Source organism: Botryllus schlosseri, chromosome 8, assembly GCF_051294905.1.
Source record: "Botryllus schlosseri isolate E-star chromosome 8, Bs_hap1, whole genome shotgun sequence".
In the NCBI taxonomy this organism is placed as follows: Eukaryota; Metazoa; Chordata; class Ascidiacea; order Stolidobranchia; family Styelidae; genus Botryllus; species Botryllus schlosseri.
This window is the reverse complement of record NC_137243.1, coordinates 6,454,680-6,480,642: the sequence shown is the minus strand read 5'-3', so window position 1 is coordinate 6,480,642 and position 25,963 is coordinate 6,454,680. Positions and strand designations below refer to the sequence as shown.

Genomic DNA, 25,963 nt, shown 5'->3' with positions numbered 1-25,963 from the left:
TGATATGCTGTAGACAATTTCGGGGAATTCGCGATCAATATCACTTTGATATGAGGTGATTATGAGAAAAGCGTGCTCAATTCACTAAAATTAGACCATAACAATCAAGCGATTTGATAAATTGATAGACGTACAGGTATCCGTGACGCCTGTGTGCAAGACATATATGCCATTCACGAATGTATACAGGGAAGACTTTTTGTAATATATTGTATAGCGCTGTGTTTCTCAAACCGGGGTGCATGAGAGAACGTTCAGTGGTACATGAGCACTGGGCAGTTTCATTATATTCTGGCATTGTGACAGTATTCCCCAACAGGCGTGTACAGTACAAGTGTCCAAAAAGTATAAGCTTACTAAATGAAGCGTTTATTAAGGCTTAAGAAATCATCATGCTTTTACATTACTGACTCTGCAATGAGCCAGACCAGGATTATTTCCCTGCCATAGATCTGATCTAGTAGAGTAAAGTCATATCCTGCAGTGTCAAAGAAGTGTAGATAGTATTTTGCCATTATCCACCTGCAGTGACAGTTGTAAGTTGTGAGTAATATTTTTCAAGCATGTGCATGATGAAGAACAAATTTCGTGTTAGACTTTTGGTTGAAAATAATTTATGAGTGTGCCTTTCCAAAACAATTCCAAGAATAGATATACTGTTAGAGAAGCGTCAAGCTCATTCATTGAATCAAAGGCGTGAAATAATGTGGAAAGTGTAAATAAATACTTTCATGTGTTTTGTCTTTTCAATTGCGTACATTTTTGCTACATTCTTTTAAGGGGTACAGCATACGTGTATATAAATCGAAATGGTACGCTGTAATAAAACGTTTGAGAATAAGGCGAGTAGGTGGCTTGAAATCAGTCGAAACGCTTGCGAAAGGTCGTTGAAAATATTGACGCGTTGTGCGCTACATCATTCTTTGCGGCAATGACTTTCAAATTTCGTCGTGGTTGAAGCACTCATCGTGGCTTACGATGTTAAAAGAAGCTTGGGAAACACCGGTAAATTTAGGAAGATTTCAACAAGATTCATTCTATTTAAATAATCCGTAAGCTCACGATTTCCCCCTCCAGCATTCTCTTACGAGAGCTCGAAACGAATATTACGGCCAGCTATTTAAAATAGTTAATCTTGCGATAAATAAAATGTAAACAAGAGAGGATGACTTTGGGAAATTTAGTGTCACGCTGACAGCTAAAGTCCAGTGTTTTTATCGAGTGTTCCATGTTTCGCTACCAAGTCGTAATAGACTTGAAATTACGGTACAAGACGGCGCATGCTATTATTTCAGGCTAATACCTTGAGAATTATATTGTTCTGAAATATGAGTATATACGCACAACAGCTAAGAGTTTCAAACAATCTTCCCGGGGATAGTTATATGTAATTGCTGTTCCTTTCGGAAACGCCAGTTTTAGCGGCAGTCTACGCGATATTATCTTATATCAATATAGTACGTAGTGCACAGAAGCTGTATATTTGCGTGAAATTAGCCTACTACTTTATTAGGTGAACGTCAGCTACAGTTTCATGATTGTGAATGTGGGAATTCGGTTGAGGCAAAAAGGGAAATTTGTAAGGTTTCAACGGCAGAGTTCTTGTAAATTCTAAAGTGCCAATGCCGCTTTAGTGGAGGAAGATAAACACGAAACCCGCAGTGAGTATTCATGACGATCGCGAGTTTGGTTGTTCGACTTCTTTTGAAAGAAGAGCAACTTTACTGTTAACCATCGTTTGCTGGTATCTGCTGTTGTACCGCCAAATGTCGTTGAATTGTGCTCAGTAATTTTCAACGAATGTAACTGGTCTTAAACGAATTGTGGGCTACATTTGAACTTGAACAGTTTTCTACAACACTTATAGGCGAAGTCCCAAGTAGATCATGACCTCTATATTACGACACCATACATAAAAATAGGCTATACCGGGGCTTGCGTTGACCTCGGCTATACGTTTCAATTTTCTGCATTTCCACTTGCATTTTGCAATTGAGATATGAAATGATACATTTGGAGGACCGGGAGCAAAGTTTACACGGACCAGCTGTAGACCAGTAGATCAGACACTTATGCTGGACAAGTGATTGTGCAGGTGCACGCCTCTCGCCTTAAGGGCGAGAAGTCATAAAAGCATGCCAATTTATGTATGTTTGTCACGCAAGAACTTAATATCTGCACGATATATTCGGCTCATCAAAATATTGACGTTTTCAACACATGCTCCGCCTTCGCTTACGCAGTTTCACTGAAATGTAAGGAGTTAAATATGCAAGGTTTAGTCCAAGTATGTCTCGTGGTGATTGTGACCTTCGACGCCCTATGCCGAGCAGGAGATGTAAGCACGCCAAATCGAAGAGCCGAAAGCTTGGAAATGCGCGACGCTAGAATTCCCCAACTGAGGCCGGGCTTTACAGTGCAGATACGCAACTGCATGTATCGACCGGGCTACCGGAAACTGAACAGAAGAGCAGAGATTAAGTGCTGCCAGTTTTGGGAGAAACGTTTCTATTCCCGATGGTACGTCGGGAGCGAATATCTCACCACGTTTTTGGATATAATGAAGACTTGGAAATGTCCGCAAATGAAGAAACAATGCAAGAAGCGTTTCTTCGATTTTTCGCCTTTCACTAATATTGTATACATGCGGGCATGCACCAATCAACTCTACCAACGCCACTGTTTTAACGCCGTCAAAAACGCCGCATTAACACACTCCGGCGGGAGGTTCAACATATCTTCACCCGCACCAAACATGACTAGCGAAACGTGGGACTTCATGGTGGAGCATCTAAGATCAGAAAATATGTCATACGGAGAGCTGTCCAACCCGTGCGTGCAAGTTGCTCTATACGAAAGCGCCAGAGGGGGATACGGAAGGTATCACGAAACAATCAAGACGGTGATTCCCTTTTGCGGATTTTCGTGGTGCGGCTACGACATAGACACGGTCGAAAGAGATCACGTATCTGTGTGGAAGTGCATGCCAGCGAGGTTAGTATACCAGGTACCAGCGATTCGTCCATTATAAAGTCTAGTTCAGTTCACACGAACTGCAGGAGCTCCCTGAGTCAGTCTCAGGGAATTGCTGGAAGTCAAGACACACATTATACTCATACAGCTAATGTCTCACCGTTTTGCTAATCTGATAACTAATCTAATTGTATTGTTTGAACCACATGTTTTAATGATTGCTATCGTTGATCTACATGTCATTTTGTGCACCAGTATCCTATAGTAATGTATTTGTCGAGTAATTTGGTAGATGTTATTTTTATGACTCATCGAAAATCTGTGTTTCGCTGCAGCATTGCTGATAAGCGTAAGGGCTCCCTAAGTCCCAGGATAGTAAAGGTTCAAGAACCCCTGATATATTCTATGGGTCTGCATTCGAGTTGTTCAGAATTGACAAACTTCAACAAATGCCTTGTTTTCCGGGGGTTTCCCATTCATCGTATTTTAGAACTAAAGAGAATATTTTATACTTGCTTTGTTTCATATTTATCGCCCGTATCTGTGTGGCTGTCGATCGAAAAAAATGTATATAAATGGTGGTCACCCCTTCTGTGTATTTTTATTGACCTCTTTAATGAAATAAATATTGGGATTTCTGCAGCTGGCATGGTGTACCGTGCACAATACCATGTCATCGTAAATCTTTTGAGATTAGGACGTCGCCGTCATATCGCACACAGATTTAGATACGGTAAAATTTACCTAATACTGACCACCACTTCAGAAGATTCGCCATATAAATGAATTTACTGTGAATGTAGTTTATCAACCAGGTTTGTAAATTCTGAACAACATGTAGACTGCATGCATCGACGTTTATAATGCTTGTACTATCATGGAACGAGTGCATATTTATCGCTTCCACAAAGCCTTGCTTTGTATGAAATCGTGGTATGATACAATTTACTGCGAGAAAAGTGGCGAAAATGATGTAGCAAATCAAATATGAATTAGACGCCTACTCGCTATATGTCGGTAATAAGAAATTCCCTCGAGGGAAAATAATTGTGAGAAATTGTCTGAGATAAAAATCTCAATCGATTAACATTACAGGTGCCGAATCGGGATATCAATCGTGGCGGCCGTTATGATTTGTTTGGGCATCGCAATACTTTTCACCAACGTGCTAGTGATAGCAGTGTACTGGTACCGGAAGCGGATGAACAATAGTCAAATCGTTTACAAGGTTACTCTGGCGATTGGCGACACCTTAGTGGGAGCCATTGTACTTCCCACTTTTGTATCAACCATGTACTTGATGTACACAACCAAAAGTGGAATGGATGATCCGGGAGCGGTCATAGACGAAACAACACGAGGAATCCTTCCAACGCGCTTACCCAGTGACATAAAGGGCCCAAGCCTATCTCGCTGGTACATGAGTTTTGTAGGTTTCTTTACGATCGCATCATTTCTTATTTCTGTTTACACGCTCATGCTGGCGAGTTTTGACAGAATGGTCGCTATTTGCTTCCCAATGTCATTCATACGAAGCACAGCTCTTCGTGCAGCCAAATGGTGTTGTCTGGTTTTGGTAATATTAGTGCTTTTCTTGGCTACTTTGCCGATGTACATCAGCTCCATTGCATATTCGATTGTAGCCTCTGTAATTATCAGCATAGGTACAAAAGATGCCGTTGTATTATACTGTGTTATATTCCTACTGCCGTTAGTTCTGGTGTGGTTATCAAACATTACCCTCGTTTATTACACTAAAAAGTACACAAGCATTAGGCGTTCGATAGCATCGATCAGCCACTCACAAATAGCCAGTGACGAGAGAAAACTGGCAAAAACCCTGTCAGTCATGGTTGGGGCGTTCAGTGCTACGCTGATTCCTGTGATTGTTGTATTGCTCGTGTCTTTATTTGTTTCCAACATACATTTGGACGGTCCAGAACACCTGAACGAAACCGCGACTATGGTTTTTAATTCGACGGAAGTGGTCGCTGTCGTAATCCTCGCCACGAATAGTCTGTGGAATTACTTCATCTACGGGTCAAGAGACAAAGATTTCAAACAGCATTCCAAAGATATCGAGAGAGCCGTTGCCGACAAACTTGGACTGCTGTATTTGTGGAGAAGAATCAAGATGTCCTCGCAGCGACGCGCTACCATCACCAGCTTGAGTTCGGCGTTTACGAATCTGTCTTCTACGAAATCGGGTGGCGGGAGCAGAAATTCGCGCCCTTCCAAAGCCTCGATATCCGCCGATTTACCGCTTCCGGATAACAAAAATCCTCAAGTGGCCGTTATATCAGTAAGAAAGTTGGATGGTCTTGAAACAGCTGGTGAATGAGTATGCAGAATTACAGCTTGAATGCCTCGTATGCACATTATATGAGATGCTCGTATGCCCAGATGATGAGATGCCATGAAGGTGAAACGGTACGGACCGATACGGAGCGATGGTCCCAACTGCGAACAGCGAATCCCCAACAAGGCTCTGGTTCTCGGGAACACGATCTGTTATAGAATGTTCGCTGCGAACACCGAACAATTAAACAGAAGCATCTGGGACGATGTGACGTCACAATGCTAATTTACACACAAATAACATTTTGCATGAGTCCTGTCTGAGCCACTGTCGGTATAAGTACTGTATTATTGATATTGATATCAATCAGAGCGCGGTTGGTGCCATTCGAAATATGTAACTTATGATGATGTCAATTCGGCGAAATGCCATGCCATTCAAATAGATCCAGGACTAGTTATCGGCTAATAAACACCGCTTATTCGTATCCAGTAATGTTGAGCTGTTCAGAATATACCTTCTGAGTTCACGAACGATTTGACATCGCACTACTCAAATATCATTATGGTTTCATTAGGAATGACTGACTCTGCCACTGCGCGGGAACGTCAGTCAAATCGGGCTAGCCACGTAGCGGTGACGGAGGCGAGGCATTTTAATATTCACAATTGAAACTGTGTGATATTGCTGGCAACATTCTCCAGAATCAATCAAATTATCGACTATATGCTAAATTTATCTTATTTTTGTGTTCACGGGTCTTTTTGCAGTCACCTTTACAGAGTGTTAGCAAGCTGCAATCCAAGGAATTTTGATCAAAGATGAGAGAGAGAGAGACAGAGAGATCTTATTTTTGCCTGCACCAACGAGATGCTTTGGCCTACATATATTTCGGGCGAAGCACGACGAACATTCTGGACTTTACTTTAAATTTTGTGAAAATTAAATTATTGTTGGCGGGTACTCAAAGAAAACAGTTTCTAAATTTCACCATCTCAATCTCAGTCTCTCTCTCTCGCTCTCTCTCTCTCTCTCTCTTTCTCTCGCTCAATACTTCTAATTCACAAACTGCAAATATAGTGAAAAGTACGTAAGTAAATCACAAAATATGACGAAGTAGAAGTAGGAGTGGTGGAAAATTATATCTACTTGAGTAAGTAATAGAAGTAGGGAAACTATTTTGGTACTTCGAAAAAGTAGAAGTACTTCGTTACTGACCACCTCTGAACAAAACACTACATAGCAGCAGAAACGGTCGTACAATGAACCACGAGATTATCCTGTACTCGTCATACATAGTTTGTTTCCGCGAGATGGAGACATCATCATAAAGCCTTGGGGCGTAAGATGGCGTCAGAATTGTCACTAATATGCCAATAGTTTCACTATATATTTTGATTGTTGGTATTGTAGTAATCAATAGTTTTATCGTCAAATGGTTGAAGAGACATATTGACGAGAGTACCAGTTTATAAGTACAGTAAAATTTCTTCAAAAACGCGACAATCAGGACATCTTAAAGATAGACAAATTGTGTTCACGAAGAAAAGAGTAATAAAATCAGTTGCGATTCTTTGTTGATTCACAAGTCGTACCTCGGATAGAGAACAGTTTCTTCATTTCCTGTCTGAAATCCCTATTTCTGATATTGTAAATGAGGCAATTCCAAAAGCTATTCGACGCCAAAATCATGATCGATAAAAATTCAATCGATGTCACTGCTGTCAACGATTTCGCGTCGGGTATATGAACAAAGTCAAAGTTGACCGACGGCATAAACGGTTGGGTCGCTGCGACGATAGCTATCGGCAACACGCACAGAGTGAAAGTTCCGACCATGATAATCAAGGTCCTCGCCAATTGTCGTTCGATTCCCCGGACGCCATCTTGGTTTTCAACCTCACCCGCGGTCTGCAGCTCCCGCGTTGCTGCCGAATGCTTCTTGATAGCAATCAGCAACAAGGCTGTATTCACCCAGGTTATGATGGTGGGAATAAACAGAGTAACCGCATATATGATCATAGCCACTTCGCCCCGGAGAGCTATGAATACACCTGTCAGAATGCCGTATTGCAGATTGTCTAGTCGCGAGAACATTGGTATGGACGCAAATATCAGCGAAGCAATCCAAATAACGCATATCGAATACTTGGCGATTTTTTTAGTCTTGTAACTTCTAAATCGCAAAGGTTTTGATATTGCAAACAATCGGTCAAATCCAGCGATAAATAACGTGTAGACCGATACAAACAAGGATGTCGCTGTCAAAAATCCCACCGTGTCGTAGTATCCCTCTGACGCTCGGTATTTAGGCGGAAAAGTGCTGTAGCTTTTGTTGGAGAAGTTTGATGTGTAAGCCAATGTGGAAGGTCCTGTATGTTTCTGGAAAACATACAGATACGTAGTTGATATGAACGTCGGAATCACTATTATCCCAACGAGTAGATCGGCGAATGCAATTGATAGCTTGAAGACTCCTTGGCTGTTCATCGACTTTCTGGTCCTTATGAATACGGTGATTACGCTGACATTTGCTATTATCACGGTAAGACTCATGATACAACATGTGATGATGATAATCACAACGTTTGCTCTGCATCTGAAGGAAAATACATACGGTTTAGAATAGATGAAGTGGTCAATGCAGTGGTCAATGCACAATCGATGTCATGAATTATACAAATAAAAAAACAAGTTATAATGAGCTCAATAGAGATTAAGACAGCGGTAACTTACATTCAAACTTATGTTTGTGTCATTATCGGTAGCCATGTTCAACTTGACTACATGCAAGGAATCTCCAGGTGGCAGCCAGTACCGGTACTGACCGGCATATCTTTATCTATTTTATCAATGTTTCACTTTTATGAATCTCGTAATATTTACCCGCGGCTGAGGCAAGTCCAGTCTGATATTTTATCAAAACCCGATACATCTGCAGTCATTCCACACCAAGTTAACGCGCAGAACGGCATCTGGATGTTGATTATTTCATGATATCTCCCGCTCTCCATTACGTCATGCAAGGCAATTTGGAGGCATGGCTTCTTGTAAATATTCTCTGTGGTCGCTATCTCCTTCAATGGTTTCAATATATTCAGCCACTCTTCGTCGGGAATCGAATCATTGGACCGGGGCAGGACAGATTTTCGTGTAGTCAGCTGCAGGATGGAATCCAAACATTCTCTCCTGAATTCTGTTACGTTACAGAATCTCCTGTACACCATCTCTGAGTATGGAGTTATGGCATAAGGTCTCCTGGAGCATTCCTCTTTCATTATATCGCATTTCCAGCTCTCCAGCTTCTCAAAGTACTGCATCAGCGGTCCCTCTATCGTATTCCACGTTGTGTAATATTTTTTGCGAGCGTCGTTGCAGCAAGTTCGGCGTATTTGTGGATATTTGTGGATATATGGATGATCCAAAATGCATACTTCTGACTTACGATAGGTAAATCTTTCTGGAGATACTGCACATGCAGTAAACAGCAATATGACAGAAGATAAGGAACCCCACAAACGTTTACTAGACCGCATCTGAAACATAATTAAGTTTGTCTTTCGTTTTCATCAACTATAAATAGCAGACACAAGCGCTTTCCTTGTTAGTTTGACAATTTACAAAGTGATCTATACTGATTAGGTCAAAACGACGGCTGGACATAACGATTTGAGCTTTGACACTTCGAATCATCAACCATATCACATAGCATCCATAACAAGTCTAAGCAAGCAATGTCCTAGAGACGACATTTCGGTGACGTCATAACACCATGTAACAAAATTTTGCAAAAGTTTTAGTGAACTAAAAAATTTTATGTATTGTGTTTTAGTATTCCAATCTAATTACAAAAATACCAAAATTTTTCCTGAAGTGTCCCACATTTTGAAGAAATGTCAATTTCTCTAATTTTTGATTTTACTCATAATTGCTCCGTATTAATCACAATAATTATTTATTGGAGGTAAGGAAACGCTAATGAAAAGGTTAATATGAACAAATATAGCTTATTCATGCATCAAGTAACAAATCAACACTTTAAAACTCGTCAGAAGTGGTTTTGTTTGCGTTACTTGTGTCTGTGAAATGAGAAATGAGAAATCTTCTGTTATTATGTAGCAAAAATAACACCATGTACCAAAATTTTGCAAAATTTTATTTGAGTAAAATTTTTCACGTATTGTGTTTTGCTATTCCAAACCAATCACTAAAAAACAAAAATTTCTTTTGAAGTGTCTCTAGTCTTTGAGAAATGTCACTTTTTGTGATTTCTCGTTTTACTCAAAATTGCCCTGTAATAATATGCATAATTCCTTATTGGACGTACAAATCCACTAACAAAACGAGAGAATATGCATAAATAGTGGCTATTATAGATTATAAAAGGATGGAAACACTTCAAAAATTTTCCGAAGTGATTTTGTTTGCATGATTTGAGTCTATAAACAAAGAAATCTGCTGGTATTACCGATTACCATGAACATCGATCATGCCCTTTTCACGCCGAAGGACATCGTTCCCTAGTTTCAACCTTAGTTACGAATGTGTGGTTTTAGATTTATATCTATATGGGAGATGTTGAAGTCGTCATCGGAGTCATTTTCTGTATCTTTAAGCCTTGTCGAGTCTTCTGGAGCTTTTTTGCCTGATAGTTTTGGCAGTGAAAACTTACTGCAATGCGGAACAGGTGCTTAAGAGTAGATGGCATAGAAGGATATGCAATGTCAAGTCATTTTTTAGTTATTCTGAACCTTGGAATGTCACCCATACAGAAATAACAGTCTCCTATAAGGTTTCGAATTTCCCTTCAGCTTCTTTAATAACAAATGACATTGAATGCCGATATCCCTTTAGACATCCGCCCATATTTCATCCGCATGTTTCGCAGATTACATGAAATGCCCAGTTTTTATCATTATCCCCTATCTTCATGCCAAAGTAAAGTTAATAAGCCTATAAACCTTACTTCTATCTACATTTTATGCATAACTTGTTTCAAACTGATATACAGACCAAAGATGTATCAAAATCGGCCAGCAGACAGATTGCATTGGTGATGTTGACATTAATGATGAGATTGTACTCACTAGATCCACAATCAGATCCACAATCAGAACAAAACGAAATGGAATTTGAGCTTGCTTGCTGTAGCCAATACTGACTAACTGAGACTGAGAAGATGAATTTTGCTAACAACCAACTATTAAGAGTTGAATGATGAATCCATGTGACGTCACACTTAAGGGAATTTCAATAAGGAGCTTGAAAAACATGGTGCGGGGAGCTTAAAAAGCTCAAATGACATTTTTAAACGACATTTGAGGCAAATAAATGCCAGAAACATGTTTTACTAAGGAATACGGTATATAGGAAATATCAAAATATCGGCTCAATTAAATTTTTGTTACATGGTGTAATCGACCAGCAGCAATGTCGCAAAGCGCTGTCGTAATTACGGTTTAAAAATCATTTTTACGCAATGGGCAACAGGCATTACTACCTTTTTGGTGGAGCAAAAGTACCTGTTTGGCCATTTCACGTATCTATGTGTACTTGTGGCGTCATAACGAGTAATACTTCAATACTCAACTAGAAACTAAGCTTAATACTCGACTTAGAATCGAATCAGTCCGGATATCGATTTTCTCTAAACGCCTAATTCCTCTACCTGAACATGCGCTATCGAATTCAAGTGTCAAGCAACACAAATACACGCCATTGATGATTTAAATCTTCAGTGATCTTGACAAAATGTTTTTGTCCTAATCATTGGATACAGCAATGTGAGAGATATCAAATTGCACATCATTGATACTGCTTAATGGCATAACTGTATACACGAACGACGAGTGTTCGGCCGCTATTGTATGGGGTGTTATACGTAGTAATCTACATATACAGTATACTTTTCATGCAAAATCTGCGGGGGCGAAATCTTAAAGCTGGTTGGTCCCGCGACCTCTGATTATAATTATACTTTACTATACACTACCTTTACCGATCAACTCGTTCAAGTATCTACGTTGGTATCGCTTGAAGACTGCCCAGCTGTCGGAAAATAAATTGATGCAGGAAATCGTGTCATGAGTTTTTGCAACAGTTTCTATCACCATGTATTTATAATCACAAAAGAGCCGGGAATTAGTGGCAAGCATCATGTGGTGATAATGATTAGCGTAAAATAATACGAACTTCCCAATGACGTAAAACATTAAAGGATAAAGTTACTAAATGAGTTTTGTGCTGTGCAAATTGAAAATCATTGGCATATCTTTCAAGGGGTATATTTTGTATCTATCACTGTCATCAGTTGTCCATGATATAATATTTATATAAATATATGAACACGTTTCAGTCAACAATTCGGAAAGTATGTGGTTAAGGGGGGGGGGAGGCTGACTATTGCCTAAATTTGTTCCTCTCTCCGAATACCTATAATGTCGCTGCATATTACTGACATAGACGGTATACCTAAATTACCTATCGATAGATGTTTCGAAAACGTAACTCCTGGCGCATAATTTTTCTACGGTGTTGCCACATTTGTAGCTGCAATGAGAACAGAGATGACTGCGTTAGTTCATTGTGACGTTACAGCAAACAATAACTTTATATTGTAAATTTTGTCGCTAATAGCTCTTTCATTGACTCTGATCAGTATCGAACGCCAGTAATACAATGAGTTTAAGTCAAGTCGCATGAATTATTTTTCCCCTGTGACAAAGCGATATCACTCAATCGAACGACATATTCGGAGACGTACCGTAAAGACGTTACCACAATATCGACTGCGTTCGTCTGGCAGCCATCAATCGAATTTGCTACGCCAATTCGCACATCTTCTGAGTTTGTGGACATGGCATTCCTTGTTTAAAAGAATAAAATAGCTCCCATTTCTAAGTGATCACAATCTGTTTTCATGTGATGACTTTTATAATGTCCATTGTCCAATCACCGCGCAAGATGAAGACTTGACTGTATATGCTGAAAGAGTCATTTCCTTTCTTAGTAATTTATGATTCGATGGTAAATATTTCGAATCTTATTTCGCCCCAACCAAATTATAGTCTCTCTAGAATTCCTCACTTTCATGACCTATCCACGGTCGCGTTAGTGTGTAAACTCGGGTGAATTTACATACTGCTTCGGCAAGAAAATGTCAGTAAGCTGATTGATCCATTGTGTATTGACGCTATCGCTGTCGTCATGAGTGTTGTGCACGTAATAGAGTTTTACGTATATACAAGTATCGCGCGCAGCGGCGATTGTAAAGACGGGAACTAAAGCATCATCATAAAAAGCTAGCTGAGTTGTAATAACATTTGCACATACTTTTCGGCACCACACAGATGTTGGATTGTTGGCACACGCATCTACTAGAAAGAATGAACGCTATGAATTGGTCGCGGGCAGCTGTGTAACGGATTACCATCGTTTCGTAGAACACCATACATCAAGCACTGTATCTTTAAAGTCCTTCACGAATTTAGACGGACGTCGGGTGAACGTTTTGAAGAGATAAATCGCCAATGCAGTTTCAGTATTTAGTGTGATCCGTCGTTTTCTCGATATCATTTATACAAGAGACGGAACTTTCGAGTTAAAGTTAAAGTGCTGAAGGATAAGCTTGTGGTATGAAGCGGGGGTCGCACTTGAACTGAATAGGATTCTTTCAGTGCCAGTTAAATGCGCAATGCGTGCTAGTCGGTAGTAAGTCCAATTGTTAATAGTTTAATTGGTGATTCTCAAAAGGCATATATTGATCCGGTGGCGCCACAAAATATTTCGCAAGGGACACCTTTCAAGAAGAGCCAATATATCATGTGTTAAAACTTTCAGATTACTTCATGAATGACACGATCTCATGCTGTGCTTCACAGAGCTGGTGTTACAGACTCATCCTTTGCAATGCGATCGATATGGTAAAAATTGGCGTGAATTCACCAATGCTGGAGTATCGGAGGGTATCAATTAGGGTTAGTTCGGATATCAATAATTTTCACTATCCGGATAACGGATATATCCGGATATTTTGGAATTTATCTAACCGGTTAACCGGATAATAACTGCTAAGTGAGACAATCGATTTCATTAGGTCTGCATGTGAAACGGATCGCAAAATCATTACACAGTGTTATTGTAGAGTACCTACCTACGCGCGCAGTATGAGCGAATACGAGAAAAACCACGCAAATTTAATGTTCACTGCTTCTGCAATGCCCTCTCTATAAAGCACAGATGCATCAATTGTGAGATCCTGTAGCCGGGACCGGAATTTTGTAACAAAGAGTCCACGTTCATTGAATGCTTTTTCAGCTTCCACAGAAGTGGGATGAATAGAAAGCAGCGCTTCGTAGAGAGTCAAAAGGTTGGCAGGTCGTACGCCGGAAACTTCAACGGCTTTACATCCTTTTGACCATCCTTATGTTTAGGTTTGGAGTACTAGAAAGACGACTAGCTGATACTGGAATTGATGCCGACATGATACCTCGCTCTAATTCACGTGATCAGGCACGCAGCCAGCCGAAAATGTAGGGGGATGGAAATAAAATCAGGGGGTTTCGATCTTATTTTTCGAATTAATCATCAGCGGAAATCAATTATGCTTGCACGCACGCACATTTTTGCGAACATTCCATGTCATTCAGTTTCGCGGTGTCACTCTCAGAATCACTAATTAGAATACACTTAACGGCATATCGTCAACAAGCCATGGAGAGATAGGAGCCAACGCATGCTGGGTCCGAGATGGTTAGGCCAGCGATTATATCGTTCGTAGGCCTATTGCAGATGCGATTGTGTAGGTCAACGATAATATCGTGAGCACCAATCCAATGAAGATGCGATTATGCAGGCCAGCGATGGAATAGTGTGTTCACTGCACATGGCCTATTGCAGATGCGATTCTTCAATCCAGTGGAACTATCGGCTTGTCAGGCCAGAGACGATAGCCGAGCGCGCGGCAATCAATGACCTAATTTAACGATCTTCGCAGCAGGAGATCGCGTCACATTACATTGTGCAATGTGTACGGACGCATCTCGCTAATTGGCAACACGTTTCTCGGTAATCGGCCGCGCCAACACTGAATACGACTTATTGAAGCTTACTAAAACGTATAAAATGCATTAGCAACGATTCTTTTTTATCCGGTTAACCGGCAGAAAAATATCCGGATATCAGATAGTGAAAATACCTGCGGTTAACCGGTTAACCGGTTAACCGTTATCCGGATAATCCAACCCTAGTATCAATATCTATGCCAAGTATATGTTCTAATTGTTTCTCACCTGTCACCTAGATTTGGTATAACCTGCCACTTCTTCACACGTTTTGTCGCCAATGCCCGAATCGATCGTATGGACAGTTGGACACGCACGTTTTTTGAAGCGTGATGATGTTATTCCAACGTATGCAGCAGAGTTATCACGGTATAGCCTAATTAAGCAATCATCAATCAGTTGGGTTTATGTCCAGCAGTCAGCAGCAATTAAAGGATTCGCAAGCTCAATTAGTTCGTAATTTTCCATATTATATCGATACTGACCACATCGAATGATATGGCCAAAGGCCATACGTCATGCGGGTACGACTGCATTGCCATTAGCTTAGTTATCACTAATGTCGCATGTACTGTAGGCGTTGTTGGTACTGTTCTATAGACAGCGTTGTGTGAGATAAGTGGATATACAATTCAGTTTCTTTTCTGTTCAGTTCAGATGATCACAAATGATGCAGCATTTGTAAAATTATACCACAATAATATGCAATGCCAATAGATGCATGACTATAGCATACGTTAAGGTAGGATAAATATTAAAGAAGTAGGAGCTTCATAATCTATAATAACTCAACAATCAAATAATTAGAACATACCAGAAATGATCCAGGATTTGGATTTCCATTATAAAAACGGATTAAAAAATCTTAGGAGGACGCGATCGGATGTTTTGAAGCTGGATGTGGACTTGGATTTGAATCTTAAGTTATTGAATCCGGATATCAATGCAACTATTTCCATCATATTCGTTTACAACACAGTATACTATTTCACGCTGACAAAGCAATTATTAAGACTGTCATTAACGGTAGGGTACAATATATATCCTAATATACCTGCGTTTATGATCTTGCAAGTTTGTGTGCGATACATTACGCGGCACGGTGTTGTTGTTGTAATACCTCGCCGTATATATGATTTTCCGGTGAACGACATACCACAAGGATATCAACAAAATTTTGAATTATGCTCGCAAACACGGAATAGATAGGGCACACTGCTCTTCATTTTACCCTGAAGAGGTTGTATGATGAGATATAACTAATACAGTCCTATACCAGTGGTTCTTAACCTTTTTTCCTCCAGCGCCCCCTTTCAAAAATTATCGTGCTCCGGCGCCCCAAACCTCATATTGTAAGGAATGTAATAAAGACAATGAGTAAGAGGGAGAGCCGTAACAGCACTTCGTCAACCCCCTAAAAACGATTGCCTTGCGCAGCTATAGAGTGATGAACCAAACTTGTGAGGGCTTCGCCCCCAAGAACCCCGTAGCGTGATTTCTATGGTCAGCAAAGTTTGTGTGGCCTGGTCGCCCTAGGTGCCCAAATTTTCTATAATGCATGAATGAATAGGTGGTAATTACATATATATGTCGCTATAAACTTTTTATCCTATCAGCCTACGAAATCAGATTTACCAGTAGCGCTGAGTGAGCTGCTGCATGTATTGGAAAACAAAGGGCACGTAATTGATAATTAAACATATTCGGGCGTGCCCGTAGGTACAATTAATTCGTTACCAGGGCCGTAACAGCACTTCGTCAGCCCCCCAAAAATCGTTGGTCTTGGGCCCCCATAGGGTGATAAACCAAACCGGGTGGCTTCGCCCCATGATCCCCCTTCGGCTATCCGCTATTTGCTGATACTGGTCATCTACATTGGGTGTCCATTTACTAAACCAGCTATTCTCGCCTACGCGCGCTAAGCGCGCAAAATTTCACTAATAATTGATTGAATTGGTCAATATGATTGGAAATCGCATATATATTGATATCAATTTTAATCCTTTCTCTGCTCACGTAATCAGATGTACCGTTAGAGCTGAGTGATGTGTGATTGAAAAGGTAGGGCCCCTCAATAATAATTATGCATCTTCGGGCGTATACCCGTTGACAGGAACGAAACGACACTTCGTCAGGCCCCCCGAAAAAACTTGGGTCTTGGGCTCCCATAGGGTGATAAACCGACCGCCCCCCATCACGTTGTTCGCTTTTGCCACGAAATCAGCTGTTCTGTTTAGCGAGCCAGTGCGAAGCGTGAAAATGTTCGATAATTCATGATAATATCGGTCAATAAGATCGGGAATTGCATATATATTGCTATCAATTTCTTGTCCTCTCCGCTCACGTTACCAGATTTACCGGTAGAGCTGAATGAGGTGCAATGTTCCCTCTAAGCTGCGCGCGTGCGTAGTGCTGACACGGTCTCTGCGCACAGAAAATCTACGTTGCGCACGACAAATCCGAAGTTATGACATTTTTTAGTCGTTACGCACTGTTGTCCAAGGGTTTGCGCAGTGAGTTGTTGAGTGTGCGCAAACTCGTCAAAATGTCAGGGGGAACATTGTGAGGTGTCTTGGAAACTGTAGGGCCCGTAACGAATAATTAAACATATTAGGGCGGGCGGACCCGTTGGTATGACTTCGTTGCATGATGTTATTTCGTCACCTCCTGTCTGCTGTATCAAAAAATATAGAATCGCCCAACAGGGATATCGCCCAACAGGGATATCTCGTTTTATATATCCCTGTCGCCCAATCGGACTAAACTAAAAGACGCACACGATTTCAAATTGGTATTTCTTCACTGACATATAATTTTTCCCAGCCAGATGGAATTCGTCTTCTGAGGTTCAGATTGCCAAGACAGGAACATTCGGTGCCAGTCATTCCGGCGCCTATGGACAATTAAACCTATCTGTCTTTTGTAGGCTATATATAACGAAGTTTTCGGTGTTAATTCGCTCTGAATACTCATTAAGGATATGTCCTACTACCACATCATCTACTGCGAAGCCATTTTTCTCCAGCACCCCCGTATCGCCCCCCTGAGCCCAGCGCCCCGCATATCGCCCCTTGAGCGTTTCCGCCCCCTTCAAAATCGCCAGTGCCCCTTGGGGGGCGCTGGCGGCAAGGTTAAGAACCACTGTCCTATACGATCTTGGTAACGACATTTACTTTTGAAACTTGAGGTTTGTGTGACGCTGTTTTCATCTTGGTAGGAACGGCTAACTTTTCATATATGCGTGAAGCTTGCAAACATATTATAGATGATTTGTACTGTACGCCGACCGCTTGTTCGGCAGGAAGGGGTCCATCGTTTTGAAATTGAAGTATTTGACAACTGCTATAGTCGAGGCATTAGTTGGCAAGATTCGTGCAAATGAAAAGCATTTTGATTTTGATCATAATAACAATCCAAGGAAATGTTACCAAAAACTATGAACATTTGAAGTTCTGACGGTAATTTCTTATTATTACATAGTCCCTGTAGCGCACATATTTATAGCACTTGCATAACTCATATCTATATCTGAAGGAAATTGTAGGCATTTACAACATCAAATATAATGTACAAAATTGCCGAATTATTCCGATTTGGCTCGGCGTATAACACGGAAAACACTAGTAATGGCTAAAAGCGAAATGATTGATCCACCATCCGATAAGCGGATATTACATTCACATTCGATCGCTTAGCATGTTTTGATCAATTCCTAGTTTATGACGGAAGCGTATACTATGTAAACCAGGAACTGCGTGCTACGCGGCTCATCGAAAATCACAAACTGAAACAGTATTCTTGATGCAGCGACTTTACGATTCGACGTGAATTTCAGAAGCAGCATTTTGAAACAGTGGCGTGTGGGACTCAATACGAAGCCTTCGAGTCCGACTGACAATTCTTTAGTCTTACCCAATGTATATATAGTAAGGGATAATTTATGCAGATGAGATTCCGATTTACTGCGGACGCATCCGGCGCGATTGGATTCGTATTTTTCGCTGGGCTCGCATGCTCTCTTCATGGAAAAGCTTCATCAGTCAGTGCGACTGAAAATAACGGATCCGGTACAGATGTAGTACAGCAAATACTACGACAACACCGCTGCTTGAGCGACTCCAACACTAGACTTTCGTGCTGCCGGCGGAAGCTACTAGATTACAGGAAGTCTTGGTTTCACGGCGGACGGTATCTGCAAAATCTCTTCACGGAATTAAAAGCGCTGGATTGCCGGCAACACATTCGCGGCTTTTGTAGGAGCATGGTGTACGCACGATTTTCTGAATATTCCGAGCTACTCTACCTGTACCATTGCGACACGTTGGAGTTCCCACGGAAATGCACCGAGGAAATAGCCCGCGCTCGTAACCTTAACGAGTCCGCGGGATGGCAAAACGTCACCGCCGATTTCGACTCTTCAGAATTCACCTTGACCGAATTGAAGCGACCCTGCTTTCAAGTGGCGGCTTTTCAATCCGCCTCTGGTGGCTACGGGTTTTATCACGAGGTTATCGCGTTCGATATACCGTTCTGTGCGAGTGTGTGGTGCGGGTTCGACGCGAAGACTGTCGAAGAAAGAGGGATATCCCACTGGGACTGTATACCGTCGAGGTGAGTAGTCTTTGTTAATTGCAGCGGACACGACTCGCTACAATCGCCGGCTGAGACGCGCGAAATGTGTTCGCCAGTATAATGTTTCGTGGAGTGACATTGAATTGTTAATTTGACGCCAGGTCTCGATTATATCTAGGCCAGTGGTCATGAACCTTCTTGTACTCGCGGACACCTTTTGGACCGTGACGGACCCTCGCGGACCCCTCAAACTTGAGTTCAAATTTAGTTCAATTATCGCGTAACCGTCATCAGTCTTGTGCAAATATAAATTCAAGGCTAGATGATAAACAGTAACGAAATGACCGTTTTTGAAAAGAACAACATACAATTTGTAGAAATTTGGTGGAATTATATTATTTCGAAGGAATTCTGCAGCTGAATTTCTTATATCTTGAATTTGGTGGCCGCGTCTTGAAAATCCACGCCTTCGATTTGACATCAATGAGTTATACCACGTCCAGACTAGTCATTTCTATAGCAGCTCATCTTGAAGACATTCTGTAGTAGTGGTTATGTATATCACGGTAGAAGATGGATTCCGTGATGAGGTTTAATCCTTTTTTTGAGACCGACTTGAAAAAAAATAGTTTCGACAAACCTCAACAAAACATCTTTAAACAGCAATATGTTTGTATCAGTAGGCTATTGGCAATTTGACAATTAAAATGAGTTTACAGTTTTTACACAGTAGGATATTTAATCTTATACGGTCATTCTATTTATGTTCTTACTGAAACATTAGCAGTTTGAAGCGAAGCTGCCTCGTCATTTCCCTAATGTAAAAAAGTTACTTATCAGTCACCCGAATCGAGTGTTAATTGCAATGATTCGAGTCGAATAGTGTTGAGAGGATTTTTTTCGAGTCCTGAAACGATACTTTCCTGGTCAGAGTTAATATGTCAACGAGAATTAGTGAAGTCGTGCTGAATCGACACTTCCACAACATTGTCACAAAGTGCAATGAAGTGGGTATGCTCGAAAAGCTACCAAATTATCTATAATATAGTGTAGAACTGGTACTATTTTCTTTGTGTTTGTATAAAAATGACATATTGAACTTTCCACGAAATTCACTCTATCATGACGCTATCACGAGTGATACCCGAAATCGACTCCGAGTTGAAAAATCGATTCAGAATGGAATTCAGAAAGTATTCGTTTTCGCCGAGTACTATATTGCCGAGTCAATAATTTCTCGCAGATTGAAGTCCATTTCAACTGCCAGTACCTTCGTGGCTCAATAACCGAACTATACTAGGAACATGTGTCTCGATCTTGACTTTGCAATGTGGCTATATAAGGTCAAACGCCAAGCACAGAAAATCTGTTAAAACTTGAACATTTGAATCTGCAGAGATATCAATGATTTACGTGCAGCCTCCTACCTCATCAAATATTGGTCATAGTTTTGGGGTTGCCATACGTCCGGAATTTCACTGTACGATTTGATTCCGGGAGGAAATTAACAAATATACCTAAATGTCCGGATTTTTGACGGTTTTGAATTAGGATCAAGTTTTTTCGAAAATCAGCATTTAAGATATTATTTTCGGGCAGATTTGTTGCTCTTGCAATGTTTCTTCGCGCTGCGCGCGACTTAGTGTGGGGATCACCGTCCTCGCAAAAATGCAATCAAATCCACATAAAAATAACGATCATACGCCGTGACTATAGGCCCAAGTTGGAAATGGAGTCACGACCATAAAAGGTTGAAAACAACCAGAATGCAACCTGCTGGTTCGTACCGGCATTTAGGCTCATAAATAGTCTTATCCGTGTTACATGAACATGACTTTACGATGTACACTTGAACAATTTCGTCCCCTGTATTTTTGAAGCCATCATCCTCCATCAGATTTACCGCTAACTATGGCAGGAGAGACGAGGATCAAAATTTCATAGTAATATATGGAATAACCAATATAATTGACATACTTCATTCACAAAATTTAATAACCAGATGCATGCAAATAAATGCATATTGCAGTGTTGGGATCAAGTCATCACCTTCGAGTCACGAGTCATCTCGAGTCATTGCACATTTTGACTCGAGTCAAGTCATGTCAATCGATTTTCGAAGGTGACTCGAGTCAAGTCAAGTCACTCGTTTTTTGGATGTGACTCGAGTCAAGTCAAGTCAAGTCAAGTCGAGTCAGGAGTCAAGTCACAATTCAAGTCAAATTGAATTTTCGAAGTATCAGTGACGATTCAAAGTCACTACATTTTGCTAGCTGTGAGAAAGACAGAACAATTTGCCATTTATCTTGCATCAAATAACGAATGTAAAGTTGAATATGTGTGCAAGAAGGCGTTGTGTCTATCAAGCACACGTAGAACCTCAAATAAAACACGCGACTAACTCCATAGCTAAGCTACAGTCTGTTATTATCAGCCGATAGGATCGAATGCGAAGCCTCAAGAAGTTGTAACAAATTGATCTGGTACAATACACTACCGTCTACATTTCCGTGAGAAAATAAACGCATCAACTATATTTGCTAGATTTAAATCATACAAGAGGGTTGGTAAAGGTGATCACTGGGCAATGTTAGCACAGGGTCGTCTAAGAAAATGGATACTTTGCTATTATATTCTTCTTCTTCTACTACTACTACTACTACTACTACTACTACTACTACTATTACTACTACGACAACATAACCTGTGATCATTTCGATTGTGGTCAATGTATTTGTGATGCAATGGTGGAGGATCATTCAAACGTACATTCAGTGAATGCCTGGTTACTGTCACAAGTGACACAGGCGTATCCCGAACAATACGAACATATACAAAATACAGTGATTTATTTGATACCGTTTACTTGATGACTTGAAATTGACTCGTAAATTTTGCTCCGAGTCACGAGTCAATCCGAATTTTTGAAGCGCCGAGTCAAGTCAAGTCATTTTTGCAAAGTGACTCGAGTCAAGTCAAGTCATACGAAAAAGTTGACTCGAGTCATCCCAACATTGGCATATTGTAAGCCCCCCAGAAGTTCATCATCATCATCACGGCATATTTGATAGAGCGATGCGTTTTCTTGTATTCACTCCTGGACATTTGGTAGTTGTTCTTCGAGGACGCGCGTGTGTTGTAGTTGTGCGCTTTTGATTCCGAGGTGAAGTAGTCATTGAATTGAATAACCCATGGCGGGTTCCAGATCAGTGTTAATTTTGGCGGGAAGGGGCTTCTGATCCGGATCGTGACTACCTCTGGTCGTTAGGCAAAGCTTTGTTAGTGCGACGTCACATTGACTGAAAATATGTCATAACTAATTTTAGAATCCGTTAGTGGGCGCTAAAGAGTGCCCAGAATTTGATCCACAAAATATGTTAACCATATCATAGATAGTTTAAAATAACTAAGATAAGTATAATCGGAATCGACATTAAGTGGTGAATTAAGATTTCATTGTTTCAAAAACTACGGGTTTTACGCATGTGCCCCACAGTAGGGTTACCATATTTTGACATCCGAAAGGAGCATCTCTCACTACTCTAGGAAATATTATCTCTCACTAGGCCTACTCGAGGAGAAGCATTATAATAAATACTCGATTCATATTCGAGCACCCGAATCATTGTGCCCATTCCTATCGACCAATGCGATTGCTAATGGTGATGCATCATATGTTATTTTGCAGATGCCAGGCAGGAGTCATCGTAATAGCTGTGATATCCGGTTTGCTATCCGCCGCAATTGTAATCGCTAACGTCACAGTTATACTCGTGTTCACAACGACTCCAAAGCTGCGCAACAGTCAAGCTTTGTACAAAACGTCTCTCGCAGTTGCCGACTTGGTTGTCGGTATACTGGTGTTGCCATCGATCATATCGTCGCTGCTGATTTCGTATCAGAACAAACTTGAGCTGGGAGATGTTATTCCTAATGTTCAACCTAATACAGACGGGTACCGGCCGCGAAAGGCAATTTCACCGACTGCTTTCCGATTTGAGCCGGAATACATTAGTTTCATTGGGTTCTCTACAAGCTTATCTCTCCTTGTATCGATATACACTTTAATGATGGCCAGCCTGGATAGACTTTTAGCGATACACAGCCCTTTACGGTACATCCGCCACAAGGCCAAAAGGGTCGCGATATGGGCATCACTAACGTTATGGGTGATTGGGATCCTATTCTCAGCTCTACCCATCTTCGTCCGCGACATGACGTACGGAGTCGTGGCGTCTGTCCTGATAGTCTCCATAAAAACACCAGGCCTTGTCATGTACGCAATCGTTGTGTTAATACCCCTTCTTATTATGTGGATAGCCACAATCTACGCTTACGTCATAACACGAAAGCAGGCGTTGATACGTAACAATATAAGCGTGCGAAGCGAACGACTGCGCAACAAACCAGGGGTGTTAAGTATTGAAGCGAGGCTCGCGCGCACTCTAGCGACAATGGTCGGAACATTCACTTTGTGTTTGCTACCTGCGATCATCACACTTGTAGTGCCACACGGAATCTCAAACATCGACCCCGATCACCCTCGCGACTTCGATCCAGTTGCCAACACCGCATTCACGTCATCCGAGCTGTTGGCCATACTTATCCTGATGACTAACAGCTTGTGGAACTGCTTCATTTATAACGCGCGAAGCAAAGAATTCAAGCGGCGCACAAGACACCTGTACTTGGTCGTTTTCCGGAAGTTTTATGGGAAGAGAGGCGCGGCAGAAAACAGTCACGGGATGTCGATTTTACGGGGGAGGTCGCGTAAATCTACCTTATCCACGACGCTGCCATCTCCTACGAAAAGGTCGGAAACTATACCCGCTGACGAGGTCAAGGGAATGCCGTCTCCAATTGTGTATCGCTACGCAAGAGAAAACAATGGCTTCAATGCCAACGAATGATTAATCTAGACGTACAATAATGCACATTGCACTATTGTGATTCTGGACATATGTTACACGAGAAATGCCGCCTTGGGTAGGCCCTACGAAGTGTGAAAGTACTGCACAAAACTTGAACGTCATTTTCAGTTCCGAAATACCATCCATTTGCACCAACGTCGATATGCATGAAAACTTCATTGTGAAATACCTCAGACTAATTCATCATGTCACATCTCTTAAGTTTTAATCTTTTTCATAGTGTTGGGATGTTGGTTCGAATTTCGTTCAGTATCCCAATTCACGGCGTATTTATCTATACCAGGGGCGGGCAACTTCTCCGGTCGGCGGGCCGGATTTGGGAAAATGAAGCACTTGGCGGGCCTGATTACAGAATATATACAATACATTAATCGCATTTATCCACCTACATAAGGACTAAATCGTATTTAATGTGAACATTAAGTTTAAAGCATAGACACCAAAACAGTAGCCTGTTCAATGAATTTATTAACAGTAGCTGTTGAGATCAATCGGGCATCTGTGGCGGGTCAGAGTTGTCAACAAGTTCTTTGGACGCTGACTGCATGTTGTATGTAGAAACCCTTAGTAAAGACTGCACGTGAACATCAGTTATATTGGAACGTAGCCTTGTCTCGTTAATGTTCACGGTGGAAAATATATGTACATGTACACAGCACCGTAACAGCCGCACCCCAAGCCCGCCAATTGGTGGGGGGGGGGCGAGCTCGAAGGGGCCCAAAATTATTTCGTGAATTAGCATAAATTATAGAGTATTTTTTGAAAATTTATGCAGCTTTTTCAAATAAATTTTGCGCCCCGCGCGATTTCTAGTTGCCAAATATCTTCATTATTGGGCACTCTTCATCCAAGAACATATATACACAAGATTTATAGAAATAGGCATATCGGCGTTGGCCATTACCGCGCCACGACGCACCAAGATATAAAGTTTTAGGCCAGTGTAACATGCGACTCCAAGAGGTGTGCCAGAACGATCGGCAGCGAGAAAACCCTGGCCGAAAAGGACTGCGCTTATGCTGATACATATAGGTTTAATTGTCCATAGGCGCCTAAATGACTGGCGACGAATGTTCCTGTCTTGGCTATCTGAATCTCACAAGACAAATATCACCCCGCACGAAAAAATTATATGCCGGTGAAGAAATACCAATTTGAAATCGTGTGCGTCTTTTAGTTTAGTACGTTTATGCGATTCAACATTTTTTGATATTGCTGAGGTCACGAAATAACATCATGTAACTAAGTCATACCAACGGGTCCGCCCGCCCGAAGAAATTTAATTATTATTTACGGGCCCTGCAGTTTCCAAGACACCTCAATCAGCTCTACCGGTAAATCTGATTACGCGAGCAGAGAGGACAAGAACTTGATTGCAATATATATGCAGATCCCGATCTTATTGACCGATTTTATTATGAATCATCGAAAATTTTCGCGCTTGGCGCGTGCTTACTACAGAGTGCTACTGATTTCGTGGTAAAAGCGAACAACGTGATGAGAGGGGGAGTCGGTTTGTCGCCCTATGGGAGCCCACGACCCAAGTACCTTTTTTGTGGCCTGACGAAGTGCTGTTTTTTTCCTGTCGGTATACGCCCGGAGATGTTTAATTATTATTATTGAGTGGTCCTACATACCTTTTGAAACACACCTCACTCCGCTCTACCAGTAAATCTGATTACGTGAGCAGAGAGAGGATGAAAATTGATAGCAATATATATGAAATTCTTGATCATATTGACCGATTCAATCATGAATTATACATTTTTTTCGCGCTCTGCGCGGTCAGACGAGAAATCGTAGTCACCAAACGGACACCCTATATAGATGGTTAACAGCGGTAAACTGCGTACAGGCTGAGAGCTTCGCCCCCCAGAAGTTCGGTTTATCACACTATGGGGGGCCCAAGAATAACGTTTTTTTTTGGGGGGGGGGGGCGGACGAAGTGCTGTTACGGCCCTGCATGTACACCAGATCAGAGCAAGTAGTAGTTTCATGTCCATCTTGCCCAGGTTGGCACACTTGGATTCATTTTGTGACGCATAAAATTTGTCAATACTTTTAGATTAACGAGCTTATCGGGGGTACAGAACTTCAATATACAATTGAATACCATATTCATATTG

At 41.3% G+C, this 25,963-nt stretch overlaps 3 protein-coding genes and 1 long non-coding RNA gene across 4 annotated transcripts; 2 read left to right on the top strand and 2 right to left on the bottom strand.

Annotated features, from left to right (window-relative positions):
* Window positions 1-416: 416 nt before the first annotated feature.
* LOC145444963 (uncharacterized) lies at window positions 417-5,767 on the top strand. Its single transcript, XM_080323040.1, has 2 exons — window positions 417-2,994; window positions 4,069-5,767. The coding sequence occupies exons 1-2, from the start codon at window positions 2,150-2,152 to the stop codon at window positions 5,312-5,314; spliced, it is 2,091 nt and encodes a 696-aa protein (XP_080179166.1). The 5' UTR covers window positions 417-2,149; the 3' UTR covers window positions 5,315-5,767.
* A 973-nt stretch (window positions 5,768-6,740) lies between these two features.
* Window positions 6,741-8,936, bottom strand: LOC145444964 (beta-2 adrenergic receptor-like). The gene is made up of 2 exons (XM_080323041.1): window positions 8,159-8,936; window positions 6,741-7,871 (listed from the first exon to the last, which is right to left on the bottom strand). The coding sequence occupies exons 1-2, from the start codon at window positions 8,815-8,817 to the stop codon at window positions 6,833-6,835; spliced, it is 1,698 nt and encodes a 565-aa protein (XP_080179167.1). The 5' UTR covers window positions 8,818-8,936; the 3' UTR covers window positions 6,741-6,832.
* Window positions 8,937-17,917: 8,981 nt separating this feature from the next.
* On the top strand, window positions 17,918-24,647 carry LOC145444425 (uncharacterized). Its single transcript, XM_080322411.1, has 2 exons — window positions 17,918-18,945; window positions 22,595-24,647. The coding sequence occupies exons 1-2, from the start codon at window positions 18,275-18,277 to the stop codon at window positions 23,814-23,816; spliced, it is 1,893 nt and encodes a 630-aa protein (XP_080178537.1). The 5' UTR covers window positions 17,918-18,274; the 3' UTR covers window positions 23,817-24,647.
* On the bottom strand, window positions 21,315-21,929 carry LOC145444426 (uncharacterized). The gene is made up of 2 exons (XR_013916674.1): window positions 21,585-21,929; window positions 21,315-21,511 (listed from the first exon to the last, which is right to left on the bottom strand). It is a non-coding gene; the product is annotated as an uncharacterized LOC145444426 (long non-coding RNA).
* Window positions 24,648-25,963: the final 1,316 nt, after the last annotated feature.